This window comes from Amblyomma maculatum, chromosome 3 (genome assembly GCF_055883805.1).
Source record: "Amblyomma maculatum isolate TAMU_Amacu chromosome 3, ASM5588380v1, whole genome shotgun sequence".
Lineage (NCBI taxonomy): Eukaryota > Metazoa > Arthropoda > Arachnida > Ixodida > Ixodidae > Amblyomma > Amblyomma maculatum.
In genome coordinates, this window is record NC_139346.1 from 200,073,429 (window position 1) to 200,086,643 (window position 13,215).

At 44.9% G+C, this 13,215-nt stretch overlaps 1 protein-coding gene across 1 annotated transcript in view; it reads left to right on the plus strand.

Annotated features, from left to right (window-relative positions):
* The first annotated feature begins 473 nt into the window (after nucleotides 1–473).
* Nucleotides 474–13,215, plus strand: part of LOC146197404 (mitochondrial sodium/calcium exchanger protein-like) — a 113,043-nt gene continuing 100,301 nt past the window's right edge. The window contains exon 1 of the mRNA XM_084599213.1: nucleotides 474–1,679. Coding sequence (XP_084455339.1) covers nucleotides 1,644–1,679 — 36 coding nt within the window. The 5' untranslated portion in view covers nucleotides 474–1,643. The remainder of the gene's footprint in view (nucleotides 1,680–13,215) is intronic.

Sequence of the window (13,215 nt, forward strand, 5' to 3'; positions counted from 1 at the left end):
GGCAGGACCGGGAAGAAACCAAAAGAAAGAGTGCGCGGAGAAAGATTAGAGGAAAGAAAAAGAGAAGCAGAAAGAGAAGAAGCGCACAGATAGCGCGGACAGGCAGTAGAGGCAGTGAGCTCCGCATTTATCTATAATTGCAACGCACAGTCTGACATGCCGCGTGTAGCATGATGGTATATTTGTACACGCTGGAAAAATCTGTCTCGTCCCGTAATTGCTGCCTCTGTCTATGGACTCTCTTATTTTCGCCGTCAACCTCTTCCTGCCTGTCAAATGCCAGCGAACTAAAAAAAAGGAGAAAACTCATTCATGTAACAGTAGGCTGCCCGCAATATGTGCGAATAAAAAGAAAAAGCAAGAAAAAGCGTATGTTGCGCCACCTGCCGTGATTCTCAACACTTAGTGAACGATGCTTCCGCTGGCCGGCGTGGCTGTCTATATTCCGCCGCCACTACGGCAGCGCGCGCACATGTTCGTTTCGAGCGGAGGAGGCTACCGAGTGAAAAAGCAACATCGTAGCACCAATGGCATGTGACGTGGGTGATGCGCTCTCGTTCTCCGGTCGGCAAAAGTGGCCGCTCATGCAGCAGGTGCGCTGTCTACGAAGCCGGTGAATCGGAAACAAGGATCGCGCGCCTTCGACAACAAAAGGCAGCAACAGCTCCGATCGCGTAAGACTGCATCGGCCTCGCCGGTGCGGCGCTGTTAGGAGGGACACATCGTTTCCCGCCGTAGCTCGCTTCTCTTGTCACACCTTGCTCTCTCGGATACCCTTCCTCCTGCACTATCGGCTTCTATCGAACTCTGGCTTCCTTCCTCGTCTAATCGCGAAAGCGCTGCCGTCTCGCTGTCCCCTCCCGCTTCACTCTATACGTGCGCTTTTCTAAGCTTTTTGCTTTTGTCTTTATTAACTGTCTTTCTCTCGGATATTCATATTTTGAGCTGAACGTACGGCGATCCGGAGAGGACTTTCCTGGTTCGAGTGCTGATAGAGAGCATCGAGCGCCTGAGCTTGCTTTCTTGCTTTAGCTCTTATCACCTATTTCTTTATTTTCTCTCTTTTCTCGCAGTTTTTATCTCCGTTTTTTCCCGTCTCTCGAACTGTGCAGGCTTTGTGCTAATCAATGGGGACCTCTTACATCGGTCGCGATAACGACAGGTCGACAAGTATTTAGCCGAGCGGCGTAGACGGACGCGCGCGACGTTTTGCGCTGACGGCTCGTGACGTACTCGAAGAGAAGAGGAGGAGGAGGAGAATGTGAGGAACCGCGGTCCATCTAACGAACGGTACTCGTGCGCTGTGTGAGCTGCGCTCGCAGTTGTCGCGGTTGCTTCTCGTCGTTTCGGTTCCAGCGCTGTGGAGTTTCGACGCTGTTTTCCCGTCTCTGACGTTCCAGCGCCTGCCCTGTTTGGTGGACCTGTAGTGGTCGAAGTTGTGCCATACTTTCTGTATGAAGCTGCGTGTGTGCCCTCGATGAGTTTCTTCTGTCCGGTGCCGTTGTCTTCATCCTGTGAAAAGACGACTACTGTTCTAGGGAGGACTCTGCAGTATTATATTAGGCAGTGAGTGAGAATAAAGCAAGAAAGAAGACTTCTAGAGAGAGGTGGTGGAGAATAGATTCTCCTCTCGAAGGTCGGCGATGTCCCTCTCCAATCTCTTCAGCGTCCACGATGAGGTAAGCGAATTGAACATCAGAAATTAATATTTTTTTCCTGCTTCGTCATCGTAAGGCACCGTTTTCTGTCATCTGGGTATACGTCTAACTAAAACTGAATTAGTTCGTACGCAATGGTTCTGTGGGAAAGGGAGGAAGAGGAGGCAAGAACTATTTTCAGAATCTGCCTGATGTGCGTTTGGCAGGACTCGCTCGGTCAAGCGGGAACGGGTCAACGCCGCTGGCATTCAGTTAAGCAGCCACGAAAACCAATAATACGCGCGCTTGGCAGGCGTGCTGGGGCTGTCGTCGTCTTCTACGGCAGCGCCACGATGACACGTTATAGAACCCCCCTAAGGTGCCAGAATCACAGACACAAGTCGTTATAGGATCTTCACATGTGTATGCATATAAAGAACCGAAGCAAGACGCGCACAATCGAACTCTACGTATATGGCGGGAGGTCTTATTCTTGAAATGGATTCTGTTAAGTTTTCAAAAACCTAGCAATTGCTTTGAAATTGTTCTTAATTAAATCCGCCATGACAAGACAACACCCAGCGTTCTTTGCTACTTTCCATAATTACATATAATTTCTTAATGTTTGGCGTGAGCCCTTGATGCCACAGAAATAAAAATACCGGACAAAGGTTGAAAATTTCGGGCACTTCAACTTCAGTTTTCTGTATTGTGTTATACCGAAGTATGTACAAAGATATGATGTATAAAATCAGCATGATACGATTACTAAATAATCAAAATAAGCTAATTCGTACACATATTTTTTTCTCAGCTATAGACACCATTCGCTGCATGTCTGTGCAGTAAATGGATATATCAATTAAAGATCGTTCCATCACATGCTAAGTTAAACCGGTGCGCCAGTTTGAAATTTTCCGTTATTTTGCCGGTATACGGTTAGCGTTTCAATGATTGGCCTTACAGTGGGTCTTCTGAATCTCCAAAAGCTGAAAATTTGAATTAATTTTCACAGACGTGTCGAAATTCTATTTGTGGATAACTATAACCTGAGAATCCGGTGGAGCTTAAGCCTTCACAAACAAAAATTTTAATAGTTTCTGATACATTTATGGGATATTTCAGGTAATTAGAGGGACAAAATTGAGTCGTTCTTTTTTTTTTTTTTTTTTTTTTACTCCGAGTCAAAATTGATTCACTTTTTATAGTTACGTTGCCCTTTATCCGGCGGCAAAAGAAGCATTCATTGCCGCAAAAACTGAATACAGAAGTCTTACCGCCTGAGAATTCAACCTCCAATAGTATAATGCAAAAATTAAAAAAATAATAAACCCCAGTTGCTAATTATGGGCAGTGGTATGCGGCATGTGTTACTCCACTGAACGGTAAACAGAATAAGTTTTAATATTTGGCAATACCAAACAAGTCAGAGGCATCGAAATTCTTTTAATTTGCTCTGACTGTTAGCTTTTTATTTGGGTAACCAGAAAAGCCCTAATGACGAACTACTTTCTATCGCGGAGGAGTTGTGTGTGTCACTGTCAGTTACGTCAGGCCTACATTGTATTCGACTATAGAGTCCTTAACGAAAAGCTCATGCTGTACTGTGAAGCGAATAGCGGTGTAGCCTACGCTCCTTCTATCCGGGACGAAAATCGGTGTCGACGAGCGCATTTTACTTGCGAAATCGGTCGGCGGTGGCGATGCGTGTATTTTGTTTACATAGCCTTTATTTAATTTACAAAAGCTCTGTTTTTGGTGAGAATGGTCTCCTTGTGTTTAAAACACACCCTATCGATGCAGGCCAACTTCTGTTTAATTAGCTGCGACTATATCGTGCAGTCGGTTATTGTTGCAATGAGCGGGAGGAGGGTGGAGGATAGAGGATTAGTATACAGGAAAAAAATGGATACGAAGCTTTCTGGCTTCCGAGTGTAGTTTGAATCGCTTTGTCCTGCGCTGCAGCTACACATTCCTGACGTAAAATGCTCTCCGAGGTTGCAGATGCCGCAATATCGCGTGCGCTGTGTCAGCTCAGTAACTGAAATCAGTCGCCGGTCTTTTTACGTCATGTCTAAGTGTTCTGGTCTCCATTCATCTATATAGTAGCAGTGAATGCAAAATTGACCCCAGCCTCTCCCATTGTTTTCTTGAGGTTAAATGAAAGACACACGCATTAACACATGTTTATGAAATTTTGCTTATGTGCAATTTTGTTTTCATTTTTTGTGTGTGTGCCTATGCCCCTTTCCATGTATAGCTTCGCCGAAAGCCAATGAAGGGGGTTTATTTAGCTCTTGTTTCTTTAGGTTTGGTTTCTCATTGTTTCACTCTTTCTGTAATGTACCAACTAATCTAAATCAACATTTTATTGGGGTATGTAAATTGACCTCAGTCTGGTGATGGTCGCTGGTTTGATTTCCCGCTGTAATTTTTTTCTACTAGATTGTTTTAGAAGACGTGCCTACTTCTGTATTCATGTGGGTCTGTTCAAAACGAAGACAAATTGTAATATCCCTTGTTTGGCCGAATTACACGTTCAGAGAGAGCCAGAACCTTGGCTCTGAAGCTCAAATTTGCAATGCAAGCGGAAATGATGTCTTGAGGCACACATTGAAATGATTTACATAGAACTTCTTGCGAGTTTTTACATATGAGGCTCTTATGCAGCTCCAGATTGCCAAGAGAGGGATTTGTTTATGCAGGAATTCTCGAAATGCAGATAGTTTCTTGAATAAAATATTGACGAATAAATAAAGTTTTAACTTTGTACAACCACCGAATTTTAATTTGGTTTTGTTGACGTCTCAAGTTCGCTTTAAATCGGCTTTAGGACTGCTGGACTGGTGAATAGATAGTTTTCTATTTACTGGACGCGGTAACTCAGGGGCGTTCACGTTCGGTTGCTGACTCCAAGGTCTCGAGTTCGATGCCGCCTGTAGCGGCCGACGAAAAAAAAAAAAGGGGGGAAAAAAAAAGCGATCCCGTGTGCTGTGCCTTGACAGCGCTCGTTAAACAAAGCCAGGCGGTCAAAATTTGTTCGGAGCCCTTCACTCTCGCATCCCTCGTGTATCCCATGCGGCGAAACAAGACGTTATACGTCACAATTTACAATTTCGCTTCGTAAATATAAGTATTTTAATGTATTTTGTATTCTATGCATTTTTGGAATATGCCAGTGCTCTCTGGGACCCCTTCAAAATGGGCGCATCTTATCGAAATTTTCACGCAAAGATTCGGTCACACAAATGCTCAATTTACTGCAGTTACCCTCTTAGGAGATCGTCAGAAATCGTCAAGGCCGAAAGTCCTTTTTTGTTACTCAGGAACTCCTACAACAATGACACAACCAAGTATTTAGTTTTACGTGAAACAAGGAATTTACGAAATAGTCATGATTATAATTACCATAACATTGCACATTAATGCATACGCCTACTCTTTTTTTTCCCCCCTGTACTATAGCTGAGTGGAATTCTTTACCGGTTGCTGTTTCAGAGGCAGACAAGTCATCTTGCTCTGATAATTTATTTAACCACCGAAATGCATCTTGCACATACACTGTGACATTTGTTCATGTTTCTGTTTGTTGCTTTGTTGTTTTCTACAAACATTTGCTTTTTGTTATGAACAAGTGTATTCTCTCCTCACCCTGTAACGGCATTCACCGGCCAACCGTATTGGAATATAAATAAATAAATTTCTGCCCAAGAGGCAGCTTTTACTGTAGGCATCCTGCCACCATGTACTTTGTGGTGGTGAAATAAAGTTATTATTATTATTATTATTATACACCCAAGTTCTCAGAGGTAAAGCTTATTTTGTTAACTATGTAAGCCCGCATTTGGACTCGGGCGAAATGTCTAATGTGTGCTGACATCGCTGTCCGGGTTGAAATACCCTAGGTGGTCGAAATTAATTCGGATTCCTTTAATAAACGTTTTGACTTATAGCCCTCAGTTTGGTTTCCCTGCATTGACGAAGAGAGAGAGAGAGAGAGCGGAATACGCTTTCATCGGAATGACGGCGACAATGCGCCTACCTCTGTTCCCCATTATCTTATAGGTTAATAGAAGTGGGATAGAAAGCTCACCCTACAAGTCAAGCTATTCTCATTGCTACCTAGGTCACATGGCCACGTACGTCACAGGAAAGCCCGTTCATCTGCATCATGGTCATTGGCTTGCTATGACGTCACTGTGGAGCGACGCTACTATGTTGGGTACGCTGAATACGTACACATAAAAGGTGGCGATGCTCTCACATAAAGAAAAAAGAAAATAAGAGGAGGTTTTGAAGGATTGCAACCAGGAACGTGTATTTGATTGGCTTTGCAGTAATAATATCAGCAACTTCCGAGCTTGTGTCTCATAGTGTAAATGAAATGTCCCCAGACGTTTCTTTTTCAATAAACTTTATCACTCATTATTGTCCTGCCGCCGGTTTACAAGGTCAGTGCCCTCTCAAAAATTTCAAAAGACACGCTGCTACCGCGCGCGACTTAGTGGAAGTCGAACGGGCCATTCAGTATTTGACATTACTCTCCAAGTCTAGGCAACGCACAGTGTCGCGAGCTGTCCCTTTGTCTGGTAGCGAAACAAAAAGAGAATTTAAGTTCTAACGCTATGCGCGGATCCATCGTGCATGCATGGACTGGCTAATGCTTCTAAAATTCCTACGGGGATACAGGCAACTGACATTAATTAAATGCCAGCGGAGTTTAGGGTAGTCAACCAGTAACAAGTATTAAAACAGCAAATGTTAGACGACGGCTTCGAAGCAAGGCATTCGTTAAAACGAAGTGGGGGAAGGGGCAAAAATGTGTCATAAAGAAAACCGCGCTATGCGCGTTAAACTAGAGAAGACATTTACAGAGCCTGTCGTGCTGTTCCGCATTATTCGTGCAGAGAAATATTTGTGCCGTACAGCTAGCCAGAAGTTCCTGCCTTTATTCAAAGTGGAAGGGGGATTAGGTGATTCGCATTCATTTAAGTGTTTTATTTAATTATTTCATGTGAAATCAATTCAGTTGTGGTAAAATCATCCAAGTGGTTTATTTTACCATACTTCGCAGTCACCAATTCAGACCTGTCGAGAGGAAACAGGATTGGGCAATGCATAGTTGTATCCAATGCCTCTGTGTGTTCCTTTGCTGCAAAAGAGGAATTGAACTATTGTTGTCACCTCAATTTGTTAGCCTTATGTCACACAACCCGGCAGAATCTCACCCCTGATGCGATCATCAAATGAATGTCACGATGTGCAGGAATATGTCTGGGATCATGTGAACACGTGCTGACCGGGGCGCTGTGAAAGTAAGACGGAGAGGCGATTGTTGCGTGTAAACGAAGAAGAGACATGGGATCAGGAACAGAATATTAAGGGAACTGTATTCTCATTATTAACACAAAGAGTAGCATAGAAGTAGACGTCACATGGCAACGACAGAGACCACAAAGGGGAAAGAGAACAACAATGGGGTCGGGCGCTCTTATATAGAGTTCAGTCCTTCAGATCACGCCCTTTTCCACCAATCAGCGGAGCTCTCTCTTCTGCGTTGACGCTGCGAACAGTCGAAGAGGCGGACAGGTCCAAGCCCGTTGCTGGTGGCTCTTCTTTAGAATGTGTTGTTCTCACACGAACACACGCGCAGCCGTCATGTGCCTCAAGCATTTCACGCAGGGAGGCAATCGCTGCTCGGGCAAGTATCCGAGTTTCGTAGGTCCAAGACGAAGGGAGAGGGGGATGTGTTCTACCGCTTCCGCCGCGACCGTACACATCGTCCCAACCTTTGTATACCCGTCTCGGATGGCGTTGTGGATGCGCTGCTGGAGAGCGTAGCCATGAAGAAGGGTGTTTTCGCTGCAGCCACAAATTCCGGCTGCTGGCGCCACGTCGTCGCCTCGAGGCAGCGGCATCGACGGTACGGCTTGCTGGGAACGCTCGGGTTTCCGGGTGGAATTTGTCCGGCAAACAGCGGGGTCCACAAACTCAACACGATCTGCGAATGCGCCCTTTCCCGCCATTCACTACGGACTGACCTGCTCCCGCCCCCCCCCCCCCCCCCCCCTCCCCGCCCCTTCGCACGTACGCACGCACTTTTTGACGCCTCTTTCGGACCAAGCACCATGATGGACTAGCGCCGGACTGTACCCGCGTGCGCGAGATTAAACCCTTGTCTTTGTCGCGAGCCTATTTCCTCTCGGGCATAGAGACCGTCCACCGCACATGGGAGCAAAGCTGAAATAAAGGGATGTCGATACTTGCTCCCAATTTTCTAGCAGTCATCATCATAGGCCAAAGACAAACAAACATGGCGGTGATCTCCTGTAAAGGTTAGCATCATGTTGGTTCATGCTCATCTTATTTCAGCATCACGTCGGGTAACGCGGTGCAAACTGAATATTGTAGCAGCGTCACAATGAAAAACAAATTATCACGTCATAATTTCATGACTGTCAGCACTTCAGCAGACGGCCTACGAGGGTTGCCTGTAGGAGGGCTCTTATGATATGCCGCGCCGCATTCCACCGATGCCGGAGGAACCATCTAGCGGGTGCGCATACTGCAAGTCAGCCGCCTCACAGGAGTCACCCTGATCTCCCGTTATGAAACGCAAACTGTTGCAAGACGACTTTGACGGAGGGATCTGGCGTCTTTCCCGTAACACCGTTTCCGCCACTCGTGTTGTTTAGGAATGTCACGTTTGTTGTCAGCTTTGCGCGAGAGAGGTGGCGTACGTACGCAACTTTCCGAAATTTAGATCTCGGTACGCTGGCGATTTTTTTTTTTTTTTTCATTTCATCTTCGTCCAGGTGCAGCAACCGCGGCCAGGCCCGAACCGTTTGCTCAAGCGAAAATGCGCAAAATGCGCAAAATGCGACCAACTGTACCTTACAGCCTTCAGGAAGACCGGTCATTACGCGGGGAAACAACTCTGACTAATAATGCCTTTCTGCAGTTAGTCGTAACGGTGTTTTGGTTGGTCTTGAGGAACTAACGGTTCTGAAAACGTGGTTAGTGTCCAAAAGTTCCAATTTTTTTAGACGTTTTAGGTCCTTTATGGCTTCGAGCATGGCAACTCGCTTCCACAGCCGAATGCCATTACCACTTTAGGGCATTAAGAAAAAAGAAAGTTCGTAGAAAGGAAAGGAGAGCGAGCACACTTATGCAACATCTGAAGCCGAATAGCTGTGCATGACTAATCTATGAACCCTCAGCTGCGTTCGACCTTACTGGCTTTTAGTAGAACGGTGCTTTGTTAAGGCTGATTAAAAAAGAAATCAAATGATCGCCAATCAAATTATTTATTGACGTCTTCAGAACCGTCCCGGTTATTTCATGAAGATGAGACTGAATGTTTCCTTGTTTTGTTCAGACCAGTACAAAGAATGCGTCCTGCGCCGATAAAATTTCTTCTGTCTTTATCTTCGTAAGTCATGTACAGAGAGAAATGTTTTGAAATGAATCGTGCATTCATTTAATCTGTTGCATTACGTGTTGAAGTTCTTCGCACCGTTATACCGTGATGTGATATTTAAGTACAATATGCAATTTTCCCTCATGAATCATGTTCCCTGAACGTTATATATATTATGTTTGGGGCAGATGCTCGATGACAGTTTTAACACGTATTTAGACGCATCGTCACTCTAAACGGCAGGCTTAAGCCTAGAAGAAAAAAAAAGCTGTTCTTAACCATTATTTGCCTCGCGTTAGGTTTATGAAATATGAATTGTTTGTCAACATGCTAGGAATTATTGGGTGTATGGAGCGATTTCAATCCTGGGTTTGTGATCCTGATGCGTTTAATAAGCAGACAATTAAGCAGGTGGATCCGAGTTTGTAGGGTAGAGGTGAAATGCTTTCCACTCGGTAGCAAGATACGACCTGTGCTCTCGGTGTGAGAAATTAACAAGATCATAGCCCAAAAGTCATGTGCGATGTCGAAGAGGAGTTTGGAACTGTGCTCGTCAATCCCGACGACATCTTTACGGCGCAGCGGCGTAGCATAGATTCGGCCTGTAACTATTGTCGAGGGTGATGTCCACGCCATTTTCAGATACCATATGGAGACCCCAAAGCTGTGGCCGTCAGAGTGAATGCGAATGAAAGTAACAAAAGAAAAATCATATTGAAGTGTGACTGAAAGAGGTCGTTCGCAATGACCAACAGAAAGTATTTGCAGTTGTATAAAAATAGCCAAGCAGTCGTTGGTGTAGTCAACTGCCTGCTAGTACATTCAAAACTTGCCCTAGCATGACTTGGGCAGTTCGAGTCCCTTCCACAGCGGTCACATAGCTAACATTTCTTGCAGACTTCATTGCAGACTTCTTTCATTTTATTATTTTGAGAACGCAGGACCAGAAGTCAGGCCGCGGCGACATTATAAGACACTGAAAGGGCAGGGCAACAATATCAAAAAGGAAAAAAAAAAAAAAAAACAGCGGTGTAGTTCGTGCTGCTGTTGCTAGACATCCCCGCTGGAGGAATGCACACGGACCGACCTATCCTCATAGGTCATGGCTACATAGTTCTCGAGATAAATTTTGAGAGCCGGATCAAAATGGTCCTCCCATCTGAAAACAGGAAGGGGGGGGGGGGGGGGGGGTATCGGGAGTTGAGACAGAGGGGAGCTCAAGCAACGAGCGCATGTTTCAAGGAGAGTATTACGTGCCCCGCTAGGCGAATGCTGACCGCGTGCCGGGGGAGTGTAACGGAGTGCGTCTAAGGGATTGGGACTGGCTACGGAACGGTGACTTGAAGCAAGAAATGAAGTAGGCAGCGAAAAAGAATAAAAAGCGAGAGCGAGCGTTGGAATAAGCATAATGAAGGCATTTAGCATAGCACCTGCATTTAGCACCGCTACTAAACCACGCTCCTCAGCGCGCACGCGTTGATTGGTCCCGATGCGGCAGGCGGGGGCACAGGAAGCCTCGATGAACAATCTCGTTAAGTGGTACCTGGTAGTCCCTCCCTCCCTCCCTCCCTCCCTCCCTCCCTCCCTCCCTCCCTCCCTCCCTCCCTCCCTACCTCCTTCCCTCCTTCCCTCCCTCTTCCTCCCTGCGTGGTTGGTTTGAATTGTTCCAACGAGATGTGATACTGATAATACTGCTTCTTTCCTTTCATCAAAGTCCCTCAAAACCAATGCCATTTTCCTCTGCCAGTAATGCCGGTTGCATCTGCCTTTGCAACATCGTTATTATAGTTGGTAACACAAACCTATACGTAATGGGCTGTGCTCAAATCGATAGTATCACTCGCTGATACGGTTTAAGCAGTGCTTTGTGCACTCGTGCAGGTCCTAGAGAACAGTACGGACGAACATGGTGCCGACAAAGTTTGCAAAGACGGGCGAAAATATAACCGTTAAATGCTTTCCCGCATAAGCGAAGATGCGCAAAGCGCCATTTAATGCGGCGAACTGCTCGAGCAAGAGCTGCACATTCACATGTGAAGCACGTTCCGTGGGGTTTTCTAATTGTGCATGAATCATTTGATTTAAGTGCTTAGATTTTCAGACATTTTTATGCAGTAAAAACGGGAAACTGTAGCTATATATATGCATTCACAAAGGAGAGATTGTGCATTCTAGAAAAGCAGATCAAGGCTCTGTCTCTGCGTATAGGAAACTATATGCGTATGGAAAAAAAAAAAAAAAAAAACTCCATAGTTACAAAACCGCACGTGTATTGTACCGCTTCTCGTTTTCTTTGCAGTTTCAAGATAGCACGCGCACGAAATGACAATAGCGAGAATTTTAACGTGTCGTCTGCTCCCGATTCAGACAGCAGCCAACCGCTGACATATATCCGCCAGCTATGAAAAAAACCGAAAATGTTTTCGCTGTTTTAACGACAAAACACAATGAATTATTCTTGAGCAACCTAAAAATATTATGTGCTATCACTGTCTAATCACACGCGGAGAGCTGTAATTCGAACTGAAAGGCTAAAATGTTAGCTGATGGATAAAATTACAGTTGATATACATTATACTTCCATGCATTCTGCTTCGTTTCATCGCAGTGAAAATCGTGTCAGCATTCAGACACGCTGAACTAAAAGCTTCTTATTTTGTTTTGTTTTTACTGTGTTCCACTCGTCCTCTCTGTGTTTCTTTTCATTCTAATAATGATTTATCTGCATCTGTGCTCGACTATTCCAGCTAACTGACATTATTATTATTATTATTATTATTATTATTATTATTATTATTATTATTATTATTATTATTATTATTATTATTATTATTTTAATTTGAGTATACGTCTGCTTTTCAAGCAAAGAAGATTTTATCTATTTTTTATTTTAATGTATCTTTTGCTTGGACACTATCATCATCAGTAGCACCATGATCAAAAGCAACTACACCACCACCACCACAATCATCATCATCCAACACTGTCTTGTTATCCGTCTTATTGTTTTCCTCCCATTTTAACACGTACACCACTTGAAAACGGGAGCCGAAGTAAACGGAGATATAACGTGCGCTTTGAAGGGCAAAGGGCTGAAACCCTGCATTCCCTAGACATTCAGCAGTTCAGCAACTTCTTGCAGGAGCCCGTATAGGTAGGAACAAAGTATATTTTAAAGCTTCTAGTTTCTACGCAAATCCTTGCTCGAGGCTTTCTTCTCCCGCCTTTCTGTCCGCAGGCAGAGAAGTGTATTAGGGTGAAGCTTCTTTGATAGACCTTTCCACAACCTTCTTAGTGTTTGAAAATAGCGATCTCCCCCTCTCCCACTTGGCTGCAGTACGACCAGCACGCCTTAGAGATTTCAATCAGTCAGGTACGATCGCTTAGTCGTGTCGTCGGCTAAGCGTCTGCGTCTTGCGCGTCACAGGTGCGAGGAAGAGGTGAGATCTTCTTGATCTCCTATTTTCTAATTTTCTCCTTCCTCCTTTCCTCTTGCGCCCAGAGAGAATGGCGTCGATGAAGTAGGCAGTATAAGTGGAGTTGTGCAAGCCACTTCACCCTGCTCTTTCCAAGAAGAACTGGCCCGCAGCGGGCTAAAAAAAAAAGGCAAATATGCAGAAACACGCGTAGAATAGAGCGCGCTAATTTTAAAGAAATTTATTGTCCTCAATTTCCCACAGAAGCCCCTTCATTGCAACGTGGGGTTACTTTCTCCTTTTACTTCTTCTCTAGTTCTCTCGCTTCTTCTTCTGCTTCCTCTTCTTCTACCTCTACTTCTACTTCGTTTTCCCCCTTATTCCTTGTCTTCAACTTCTTCGTCTTCTGCTTCTTCGAAGTGTTTTCCCAAGCTTTACCCGGATATCATGAATAACATATTCTAGCCTACACGGCCATTTAGTGCAATAAAGCATGAGGTAGCTTTACTGTTACCCACGTATATTTGGCGGGAAAAGCCCAGAATGATTTTCTGCAGTAAAAAGCTTCGACCGTCACAGCGTATACAAAATGCGTATCAGTGAGACCGAACGTTTGTTATCTTTTCTTTCTTGCACTCATTCAGGGGTGGGGGCAGTTGGGGGCCACAAGCGATGTCGGGAATCGGCATTTGGCCTCAGAAACAGGGACCCGAAAAAGCAACGAACGCGGGCCTGGCGTTCC